Source organism: Pseudophryne corroboree, chromosome 1 (genome assembly GCF_028390025.1).
Source record: "Pseudophryne corroboree isolate aPseCor3 chromosome 1, aPseCor3.hap2, whole genome shotgun sequence".
Lineage (NCBI taxonomy): Eukaryota > Metazoa > Chordata > Amphibia > Anura > Myobatrachidae > Pseudophryne > Pseudophryne corroboree.
This window is the reverse complement of record NC_086444.1, coordinates 1,082,244,554-1,082,257,221: the sequence shown is the minus strand read 5'-3', so window position 1 is coordinate 1,082,257,221 and position 12,668 is coordinate 1,082,244,554. Positions and strand designations below refer to the sequence as shown.

General features: G+C 42.5%; 1 protein-coding gene across 8 annotated transcripts in view; it reads right to left on the bottom strand.

Annotated features, from left to right (window-relative positions):
* Positions 1–4,779: 4,779 nt before the first annotated feature.
* RBM47 (RNA binding motif protein 47) overlaps positions 4,780–12,668 on the bottom strand; it is a 226,709-nt gene continuing 218,820 nt past the window's right edge. For all 8 annotated transcript variants that reach the window (XM_063921032.1, XM_063921037.1, XM_063921038.1 and 5 more), the window contains one exon: positions 4,780–11,191. In XM_063921032.1, the coding sequence (XP_063777102.1) occupies positions 10,952–11,191 (240 nt within the window). In that variant the 3' untranslated portion in view covers positions 4,780–10,951. The remainder of the gene's footprint in view (positions 11,192–12,668) is intronic.

Here is a 12,668-nt window from a genome sequence, read left to right as displayed (position 1 = left end):
AACGCCAACTCTTTCCTAGGCAGGCTACGCTTTGTATCACCGCTTTCCAGAATACGCACACAGCTGAAAACCTCTTACGGCAACTGAGGAAGATCATCGCGGAATGGCTTACCCCAATTGGACTCTCCTGTGGATTTGTGGCATCGGACAACGCCAGCAATATTGTGTGTGCATTAAATATGGGCAAATTCCAGCACGTCCCATGTTTTGCACATACCTTGAATTTGGTGGTGCAGAATTTTTTAAAAAACGACAGGGGCGTGCAAGAGATGCTGTCGGTGGCCAGAAGAATTGCGGGACACTTTCGGCGTACAGGCACCACGTACAGAAAACTGGAGCACCACCAAAAACTACTGAACCTGCCCTGCCATCATCTGAAGCAAGAAGTGGTAACGAGGTGGAATTCAACCCTCTATATGCTTCAGAGGTTGGAGGAGCAGCAAAAGGCCATTCAAGCCTATACAATTGAGCACGATATAGTAGGTGGAATGCACCTGTCTCAAGTGCAGTGGAGAATGATTTCAACGTTGTGCAAGGTTCTGATGCCCTTTGAACTTGCCACACGTGAAGTCAGTTCAGACACTGCCAGCCTGAGTCAGGTCATTCCCCTCATCAGGCTTTAGCAGAAGAAGCTGGAGGCATTGAAGGAGGAGCTAACACGGAGCGATTCCGCTAGGCATGTGGGACTTGTGGATGGAGCCCTTAATTCGCTTAACAAGGATTCACGGGTGGTCAATCTGTTGAAATCAGAGCACTACATTTTGGCCACCGTGCTCGATCCTAGATTTAAAGCCTACCTTGGATCTCTCTTTCCGGCAGACACAGGTCTGCTGGGGTTGAAAGACCTGCTGGTGACAAAATTGTCAAGTCAAGCGGAACGCGACCTGTCAACATCTCCTCCTTCACATTCTCCCGCAACTGGGGCTGCGAGGAAAAGGCTCAGAATTCCGAGCCCACCCGCTGGCGGTGATGCAGGGCAGTCTGGAGCGACTGCTGATGCTGACATCTGGTCCGGACTGAAGGACCTGACAACGATTACGGACATGTCGTCTACTGTCACTGCATATGATTCTCTCAACATTGATAGAATGGTGGAGGATTATATGAGTGACCGCATCCAAGTAGGCACGTCACACAGTCCGTACTTATACTGGCAGGAAAAAGAGGCAATTTGGAGGCCCTTGCACAAACTGGCTTTATTCTACCTAAGTTGCCCTCCCACAAGTGTGTACTCCGAAAGAGTGTTTAGTGCCGCCGCTCACCTTGTCAGCAATCGGCGTACGAGGTTACATCCAGAAAATGTGGAGAAGATGATGTTCATTAAAATGAATTATAATCAATTCCTCCGCGGAGACATTGACCAGCAGCAATTGCCTCCACAAAGTACACAGGGAGCTGAGATGGTGGATTCCAGTGGGGACGAATTGATAATCTGTGAGGAGGGGGATGTACACGGTGATATATCGGAGGGTGAAGATGAGGTGGACATCTTGCCTCTGTAGAGCCAGTTTGTGCAAGGAGAGATTAATTGCTTCTTTTTTGGGGGGGGTCCAAACCAACCCGTCATATCAGTCACAGTCGTGTGGCAGACCCTGTCACTGAAATGATGGGTTGGTTAAAGTGTGCATGTCCTGTTTTGTTTATACAACATAAGGGTGGGTGGGAGGGCCCAAGGATAAATCCATCTTGCACCTCTTTTTTCTTTTCTTTTTCTTTGCATCATGTGCTGATTGGGGAGGGTTTTTTGGAAGGGACATCCTGCGTGACACTGCAGTGCCACTCCTAGATGGGCCCGGTGTTTGTGTCGGCCACTAGGGTCGCTAATCTTACTCACACAGCTACCTCATTGCGCCTCTTTTTTTCTTTGCGTCATGTGCTGTTTGGGGAGGGTTTTTTGGAAGGGACATCCTGCGTGACACTGCAGTGCCACTCCTAGATGGGCCCGGTGTTTGTGTCGGCCACTAGGGTCGCTAATCTTACTCACACAGCTACCTCATTGCGCCTCTTTTTTTCTTTGCGTCATGTGCTGTTTGGGGAGGGTTTTTTGGAAGGGACATCCTGCGTGACACTGCAGTGCCACTCCTAGATGGGCCCGGTGTTTGTGTCGGCCACTAGGGTCGCTTATCTTACTCACACAGCGACCTCGGTGCAAATTTTAGGACTAAAAATAATATTGTGAGGTGTGAGGTATTCAGAATAGACTGAAAATGAGTGTAAATTATGGTTTTTGAGGTTAATAATACTTTGGGATCAAAATGACCCCCAAATTCTATGATTTAAGCTGTTTTTTAGTGTTTTTGGAAAAAAACACCCGAATCCAAAACACACCCGAATCCGACAAAAATAATTCGGTGAGGTTTTGCCAAAACGCGTTCGAACCCAAAACACGGCCGCGGAACCGAACCCAAAACCAAAACACAAAACCCGAAAAATTTCAGGCGCTCATCTCTAGTTTAGAGTAGACGCACCAATGGTCGTAACATAAAAACTTGCACATGTGCTATGGCAGGTGCAATTTCGCCGTCTGAACATGGCGCCCAGTGTTAGCACTACTGCATCCTTAGACACAGCCACTGTCAGCGGCACGCCCGCCTCTGCCTAACCAACCCCATTACCTCTCAGGAACGTCCACTGCAGATCAGTCTCTCTGCGCGCACTTTTGTTCTGCGTCTCTATGTGGTAACCATTGCATGTGCAGACTGAAATCATTGGTCGATTGCATCCGACATCGCAGCGGTGTGCACCACTGAATAAATTTCATTACATTCTTCATAAAATCAGAAATCAAACTGTTCAGATTAGTTATAGGTATGGACTGACGAGCCTGCATCTGACAGCTAATGTAATTAGGTAGGCGCTTTCAGAATTCTAGTTTGTTGATATTTTTGAAAGTAACGCAGGAGCACACTGGTGTTTGTCAATATTTGTGATGTTCACTCTCACACTAAAGGATAATTCAAACCCAAAGCATCTATTCCTCCACCCAAAAGCACTCTCCCTTTACAAGCTTCATTCCTTCTACAGGGTGATTCAAAAGCTGCAGTACACCCTTTTGTTTCAAAAACTGTGCCGGAAATGGGAAAACGGAATACTCCAGTATGGTATGGGTGAGGTGGGCTATCTTTTAGGGTATGTACCGAACACGGGCACCATCTTGAAATCGGCCATTTTGAATCTAAGTCCGTTTTTTTTTTCCAAATGGAAAGGGGGTCGTGTAACAAACAACATCAGAATTTGCTGAAAAGTTTATTGCTGCAAACAGATTTGAAATAGCAGTTATGATTCAAAAGTTACAACACTTGTTTTGATGCAGGTAACTGAAGATGGCTTTGACAAAAGAGGAGAAAATTGAGGTAATTTTGATGTCTGGAGAACGAAGTTTCCGTGTCATAGCTGCAAATTTTAATAACCAGCACTCAGAAAGACCTCTAATTTCACATAACACTGTCAGGTGCCTAATTTCCAAATTCCGAGAAACTGGGACTGTGGCTGACAAGTCACGGAGTGGTTGTCCTAAAAGTGCTACTGACGAGACAACGTCAACAATGGTTTTGGCATCCTTCGTGAAGAGCCCACAACACAGCACACAACGTTTGTCAGTAGACATCAAAATGACCTCAAATGGATCAAGCAGATTGATCCATTTTTTGGGTAGTTACCAAGTATTGCTGACCTCTTGGCCCCATCTACAGCACTACACACACCCCAGAGCTGGTGGTAATCCTATATCTTGGTACAAGCAATGGTATCACTGTTAACCTAACCACTCATGTATGGAGGTCACGCCGGCAATACAGGGACCAGTTTGAACAGCCGGAAGATATCAAGCTGTACATACGTGCCTTACTAACGTAAGTGACAATGAGCTGATTGATTTTGATTGTTTTTTATCCAGCGTTCTGGTCATTTTTGAGTAACACATGCTGCAATATTTTTGCCCGTTGCCCTGATATCGGCTGTGGAATTGCATGGTGGGTGGCCAGACTAACAGGTTATAAACCACCATGCTGTCATAATGTTAGGAGTATTACTAGCAATGCTCACTCAGCTAAGCAGGAGCTGTGATAGAAAACCAATTTGTCTTTGGAGAGCTGAAGGATTGCCTGTCTGCTTCCTGAGCTTAGTGTAAAGCTGGGTACACATTACATCTATTGTCCAATATATCGTTCCAACACAGATCGGAACAATATACACATCGTATAATACTCCCAGTCTGTCATTCCTGGCTGTCGTTCATTGACACGGTGTTGTACAATGGATTGTATAGTGTGTATGGCACTGTGATATATCCTTACATTCCATCACTGTGTCAATCGGTTGCTCCATCGGAAGGTGTGTACTTATCTTAAGAGTCATCTGAGTGACCTTCCTTTTTCCTTCTTGACCTGATGCACAAAGTATAAAGTACTGAACAGATATATAGCTATCTGGGTTGGGGCGCTCACCACTCAGTGTGCTCTGTGGCTCGCTGCGCATGCCACAGGTTCTATTACCACTCTATGGGTGTCGTGGACACCCCCGGGTGGGAATAGCCCCTGTTTGCCGGCATTGTAAGCGGTTGAGATTCCAGGATCCCGACCGTCTGTAAAATACTACATCCCAGCTATCTCACAATGAAGTCTCCTCACTGACCACATAAAGGTATCTGAGCTATTTGAATCATCTCTGCTTTGTGTTAACAGAAGGCAGTAAAGGCAGGGCATATAAGTTGCCTCCTATGAATATGACAATAGTTTGCATTGTGATATACAGAGAATAAAACATGATCCGAATACCATGTAGTTTCAAAGAATGCTTTATTTTTCTACACACTAGAAATACATAGCAAATATAGCAACAAGCTCACATTGAACATAAGGGCTTTTGGAAACACAAATACCTGTATCTTAAAAAAAAATCCTCCTAAAAGTCAACACTTTATGAAAACAAAATAAGGCACATATTTCCCCATTTCTTGTGTGTATTTTGTTCTAAAGCAAAATAAGCTCACACTTCAAGTTTATATATGTATACAAATAAATCTTACTTCAGTAGTGTACATGAAATGGTTTTAGAGCAAGTAAAACTGCACCTTTAATCATATTTACTTAGAAGAGTTTTAGGTATCCATTTCATAGAGCTTCCAGTGGCCAACACGTCGCACATTTAATTCAGTTATATCAGAGTATTATGACTTACTCCAGCTAGTTCCAAACATATATTTGATGAGAAAAGCCATTTAAATGCAATGTCAGTCCTTATTCAAACCTCTCTTTACTAGTATGCTTCTAGAATTTGTTGCAGCTTCATGCTTTCAGCACAGGCCGACATCAGTAAGCACAGATGCTTTCAGCACAGGCCGACATCAGTAAGCACAGATGCTTTCAGCACAGGCCGACATCAGTAAGCACAGATGCTTTCAGCACAGGCCGACATCAGTAAGCACAGACTGATCACACAGGATCACAGGAAGCTAGTCCATTTTATTGCATGAACTGAACATACCACCACAGGGATCAGTTGCCCCTATCTTATCAGAGACACACACACACACACACACACACACACACACACACACACACACATTTATTTATATAGTGATCTTTCATGAGGAAGATGTTTTTATCCTATTAATTAAATGCTTCAGGGTCTGACTGGCCCATAGGGGTACAGAGAAAATCTCCGGTGGGCCCTACTGCCTGAGGGCCCACCTTCTCCTCTAGGGATCAGGTTTTAGACTGTGCACTTGAATTATACATTATGCATAAGTTACATTACACTCCATAGGACTCTAGCAGTATAAACTAAATGTATTTGTAAAGGGACCCATATCATACAATCTCTAACAGTTAGCCATGCCTCTGTGGTGGATGACCACACCCCTAAGCATGGGCTCCTATTACTACATTCGTGCCCCAGTCCAACACTGAAAGGTTTCCTATTAGAAGGCTACTGAAGTACTGACCACTGTCTCTAAGCCAGAAAATGATTGATAACTGAGAACAATGCCAGACACTCAACTGCAAACAAAATATGAATACCATGTAAAACAAAATTGGCATCTTTTTTCAACTTTGCATGCACACACAGAAAACTTCATATGAATGCCGACTTACACGCATTTCACATTTGCAATTAAGATGCATTTTGTTTTGTTATGTAGGCGCACAGTCCATCCCACTCTACATGAGCCGCACAATGGCCAATCTCATCACTAAACTGGACAGCAGTGTCCTTATTTTACTGTTAACATAAGCACACTGCCAAAAACATAGCTCTGTAAATGTATTCTGATCTGCTAGATAATATACTTTTATCAATAAATAAAGATGTTATAAAATTCCATAAATACTTTGTGTTACAATACTAACCCAAGCATAATACCAACATGATCACAGCCTCATTTCTTCACTTAATAGTAAGAATAATATTGTCACTTTGACACACAAAATGCCACATAAGTAAGGGGGTCATTCTGACCCGTTCGCACGCATAGGTTCTTCGCTGCGGTGCGAACGGGTCTGTAATGTGCATGCGCGGCGTGCGCATTGCGCATGCGCGTCGTTGCCCGGTGACCCCTGTCGTCTGGCAATGACGCTGGTTACTAAGAAAGCGGTCGCAGAGCTGACCGCAAGAAGATTGACAGAAGGAAGGCGCTCCGGGGTGTCACCTGTCCGTTGGCGGCCATTTTCGGGGAGTGGAAAGGAAAACGCAGGCGTGTCCAGGACAACGGAGGGCGGATGTCTGACGTCAAAGCCGGCCCCATCATCGCTGAGATCGTCGCACAGGGTAAGTATGTCCAGGGCTGGTCTTCTTTTACACAAATCTTTTACACATAGCAGGGCTGCACAAGCGATCGCAGCCCTGCTATGCTAAAATACACTAACCCCATAGGCGGAGCTTAGTTGATCGCACCAGCAGCACAAAGTTGCTTGGTGCGATCAACTCGGAATGACCCCCTAAAGCCCTACTTAGATATATCAAAGCATCTGGTTCATCTGGCCCATTAAGTTGGACAACATATGTGCTTTACTTGTTTTCCTATACTCTACGCAGCATCAACAATCCTGTCTGATGTGCACTATTACAAGTAAAAAAAACATGCCATAGTATTTCCTTGTGGGCTCCGGTAGGAGTGCTTTGTGTTAGTAGATTTTAAAGGTACATATAAACATAAAACATTTTTACCAAAGTTTAGGCACATAACAGGCATGAGTATTCTCCAGTGTTGAAATCTGCCCAGCTCCCAGTTTACCATAATTAGGAGTTAGAACACAACTGTACTACACTGAGCAATAAAAGAATATCTAAAGTGTCGTAGATGATCAGGATTCCATCTGATCACCTGTATAAGTTGCTGCAGCAAAGAAACAGAGTTTACATGTATGGCCATGTGCTATAATAGCACAAACATTCAGCAAAGAGCTAATTGTGGAGAAAAATAAATAAACATAAAAAAAGATATTTCCATCGTATTCCGTTTGTTACTTCAACACAGAAATATGGCACAACATGATGTGTTACTAATGTGAAACACCTAGATACGAGATATTGCTGCATTCACTCAAAATGTTAAAACATCTTAAATATTGTTCTAAAAGCCTTTAAACAGGCCATCAAAAAAACAAACAAAACGAAAACACTGCAACAATATAATGACTTACTAACATAATAAAAACCTGTCTTAGAACATTACAATAAAAATGTATTAGCTCTGAGACCAGGCAAAAATGCATGATATCTAAAATAAAACTATAAAGAAATACATCTGTACACAAACCAGCTCTATGTCTTATGCCCTTCGCAATCAGAAGAGTGCAGCATCCCTACTGCTCAGCAATTGGTTGATGATATCACCCTTCTGGCAGACCAAAGGTCATAGGTCCTGATTCAAAGGTGGCTGCTGAGCTGATGTTTGCCCAGCTGAGCGTTTTTTTCTGACTGTGCATGCGTTAGTCGCACTGCGCACATGCAGCAGTTAATTAGCGATGACGGACGCAGTGAGAATTTATTTGCAAAGTGAGTGACATGTAGTGACCGTTTGTGAAAGTTAACGGGGAGTGGCTTTAAAAACGTAGTCATGTCATCACCATTTCAGAGACGTGTCGGAGCCTGCGACTGTGGATTTGTATGCCGTTGTAAGAGATCCAGCGACTTACCAGTGGCGGTCATTCTGATCAAAGAGTAGCTCAAATGACTGATGGTGCAACTAGTATGTACCTAATGTTGCGTCTTTGTATGTAGGCGTTGCATCAAAGACACTGTCAGTTGGCCTCCCTGTGCAGACAGGGGCTGCTGCATTAGCACATTTCCGCAGATCCACTGTGCGCTCGATCTCGGTAGAAACAGCACTTACGTCCACCTCTGAATCTGGCACATAGTTACACTAAAAGCCCCCAACACCCATAGTATGCAATTTAAGAAACATGATAAAAAAAAGTGACCAAAATAATCCAGTTTTAAGACTTCCCAGGATATAACTGCTGGCAGCAAAGCAGCAAGAGGTCGCTAAATAAAAGCACAAGCTCGGAAGGAATAGATGAACAAGAAGTCAGGCCAATGGCTGCTTATGTGCTATACCCCATACACCACAACCGGGACAGCTGGCCGGAGAGAAAAGAAAGAGCAACCCCTGAGTTGTATACTGCATAGTAAATGTTGCTGAATACGTATGTGTTAACATGAATAACTACTATTATACACCATACACCTATATAGAAACACGTGTGCAGAATCAGATATAACACAAAATGATAAATAGGCACAACTGGATTATTTCCAATTTGAAACCCAAGTGACTGGTGCACTTTATCTGCTTCCACTAGTTTTCTGCAAAGTTTATAGATTTTACACCAAAAGTTTACTAGACCTCAAGGGGGTCTTAGTAATGGAATAAACAACTTGTTTAAAATTCTACTGACCATCAAAGCTCCCAGTGATGAATGGTTATAGGGTTCTGACCATTTCCTTCCAAAGAGCACACGGCACTAACATCTATCTTTTACAAAACGATAAAACATTGTTTTTTCCACTGTGTGCAGCAGAGCAGGAGGAGGAGCCTATGGCTCTGACAGAGTGGTGGATGCTGCAGGAACGGGGTAGGAAAGTACGGACCACTATTGTGAGAGTGTGCCCACCAAGTGTCAGAGTGCCCACCAAGTATCAGTGTGTCCACTAAGTGTCAGAGAGTCCACCAAGTGTCAGAGTGTCCACCAAGTGTCAGTGTGTCCACCGAGTGTCAGAGTGTCCACCGAGTATCAGTGTGTCCACTAAGTGTCAGAGAGTCCACCAAGTATCAGTGTGTCCACTAAGTGTCAGAGAGTCCACCAAGTGTCAGAGTGTCCACCAAGTATCAGTGTGTCCACTAAGTGTCAGAGAGTCCACCAAGTATCAGTGTGTCCACTAAGTGTCAGAGTGTCCACCGAGTGTCAGAGTGTCCACCGAGTGTCAGAGTGTCCACCGAGTGTCAGAGTGTCCACCGAGTGTCAGAGAGTCCACCAAGTGTCAGAGTGTCCACCAAGTATCAGTGTGTCCACTAAGTGTCAGAGAGTCCACCAAGTATCAGTGTGTCCACTAAGTGTCAGAGTGTCCACCGAGTGTCAGAGTGTCCACCGAGTGTCAGAGTGTCCACCGAGTGTCAGAGTGTCCACCGAGTGTCAGAGTGTCCACCGAGTGTCAGAGTGTCCACCACATACTAACGTGTCCACTGCATGCCAGTTTAGTATAACACATCATAGAAGGGATTAATTTCAGAATTGTTACATAAATCTATATGTAGTACATGAACATTTTCTATAATCAAAATACTAATGTTTACTGAGAGAAGTTGCTTCATGTATTGAATTCTCCACATAATTCTACTGTGCATTATTGCTCTTCATCAGGCATAAATTGGCATTGATTACTTTAGCTATGGATATAGCTGCTGCCATTGTGCTCGGTCGTGGTAAGACTGGCATTATAGTTTCCAAACTATTTACCTCTTATACCAGAAAGTCACTAACCAAATAAATACATCTATAGTGTACATCATTGTGTATTTATGGTGTGCAATCTATTTTTCAACCCTCTACAGTGTGCCTTTGTAACTTCATTTATTGATGTGCCCTTATATAAATCATTGTGTATTTGGTCAGAATCTGAGGGGTCCCCCTGTCCAAGTATAGAGGGTGTGGTATTCCAGCTTTTGCAGCAATGTGATTATTCTTGGGGTGTCTCACAAAAGTAAAACACCCGCTACACTATCCAGCCAGGTGGTCCGTCCAATCCTACTCAATAACCAGCCTCCTCCCAACTGCAGCATGACATCACTATGAAGACGTGCTCTGTGACACACACATACACTAGAAACATTGCAGCTTTGTTCTAAGAAATCTGCTGACATCACACAGATAACGCATTGACACTAAATTCTTCTCTTACCATTATATCACTGAGAGTGTTTGAAATGTATTATAGCAGAAGCCATATTTTCCTAGTTGTTCCCAAGATGTTCCACTATAGCTTTATAAATAAGGTACCATCCAAAAAAACATGTATATACTCTACATATACCTCTTAAATATGCAATATTTACTTTTTACGCTATAGCTGCTCATGTATGTACTTGTACATACACATTTAAGTATTCAGCATACAACAGGATACAAACACTATACTATATAGTAAAGGATGTGTACGTCTATATGTATAAAAAAAAATAAACAAAAACACACCTTTATACCAGATATGTTGCTTATTTATATATTATTAAGAAACTAAGCAACCAAACCACATAATATAATTCTACAAGGTTAAAGCATAAAAATCCAAGGAGAAATGTATGAACAAACGTATATATCTTAAAAATAGCCTTTTTTGCAGAAAAAAATTCACATATATAAAATATTCTTCTAAGAATATATTTTTAGTTTTTTTTTCTTCATAAATATTAATGAGTTCCTTGTATGTCTCCCCTCTTGAGATGACAGTCTTAGTATGTTTGATAGATGTCATGTAATGGAACCTGGATGGTTGCACCAGGAAAAGCTTGAGGTATATAGCCAGCATATCCTCCATACATTGCTGCAGCAGCGGCGGCATTCTTCTGTAGTGTGGCTAAAGTGGCTGTAGTATGGCCCGCAATGGGGACGTAGCTTGCACCATAAATCCCTGCAGCAGGAATTCTTTGCACATTTGGAGCCATGGTGTACACTGGAGTTATTGGACGGCCCTAGAAGACAGAATTCCAAGAATTGTTTATATATACATATAAAAAAAATAAAAAAAATAAAAAGTCAACCAAAAACATTAGAATGTTGCTCCTATGACTGTTACCCCTCTATGACTGAGTTAAAAAACTATATTCAAGCTCCAAATTACTGATTTCTATAACAGCTTATCCATTTTGTTGACAAAATTGGATGGATCCATCCTTAGAGCAAGCTGAACAAATGGAGCCTATTAGTGCAGTTTGGCACTAATAGTCATGGTCAATAGTTTAGGATTGTTGGTTGTTAGGACCCCAACCACACTGATATTGATAGTAACATAAATATCTGCCTATTTTATTTTTAGGTAAAAACCCTCTGCCAGTCACTCATGATACTGCATGGTCTTGTAACATGACCTTGCAACCAACGCATGGCTGCATTTTATGACATCAATGGCTGTCTTTTCCTTCATGTCAATCTGCCTTACTAGCAGTCTGTACTTGAAAATTCATCTGGAAGGATCATTCCTTCCCAGACCCAAACCCAGGACAAAGAGACAGAGAGGGCGGGATGTACTAAAGCCAAAAATGCAGAAAATCCAGTTTTCAGAATTTTTACTGCATTCCCCTATGTACCAAGCTGTTCTGGGGAGAGAGGCAGCTGCAAAAGCAGTTAGTCCTCTCTCTTCCTGCATGATGTGCGGTGGGGGAGCATTCACTAAATTCTATGTAGCCTGTATTTTGCCCTCAAGGCAATATAATTCCCAAAATTTGGAATTTATGTAATAGGGTGCCATTGTCATCCACCAATCTGAATTGGACCGGACATCTCACGATCAGCTCAAATCCAATCGGATACTGTACCCAGGTGAGGGGGTGGTGCCACAGCTTAGGAAACTCAGACTACTCCAGTGTTGGTACCATACTTGCCTACTTTTTAAAAATCATTTCAGGGAGATTGTAAAAGCAACACCGCGGCGTTACAATGGACGTGTAGTGCGCTGTCTGAGAGCTGTGTCATTAAATTGACTTACATCCATATGTAAACTAGCCCCTTAGAAAAGCTGGGCATACACCTAAAGATTTATTGTCCAATCTGGCTGGTTGAAATGAAAATCTGGTAATGGATGAGAGAAAATTACAATTGACCATTTGCTCCTAAAACACTGAAAAACAGACAAAAATCTGAAAAATTTGGTGAAATCCATTTGATTTAACCAATTTGTCTAAACAACCGTTTTTGTCAGTTTTCCAGCATTTTGAAGCAAACTGTCAGTTGGCGTTTGCTCCCATTCATTACCAGATATTCATTCCAACCAGACAGATTGGACAACAAATCTTTAGGCATATGGCCAGCTTAACCACTTAACTGACGATTTTTTCCCCAAAAAAACGTTTAGAAATTGTCGAGGTTTTTTTAGGAGTGAATTAGGTGAAGAACATGAATTTAACCTTATACAAAATGATTTTAGGTAAAAAAGAAAAAAATAGGATTTTA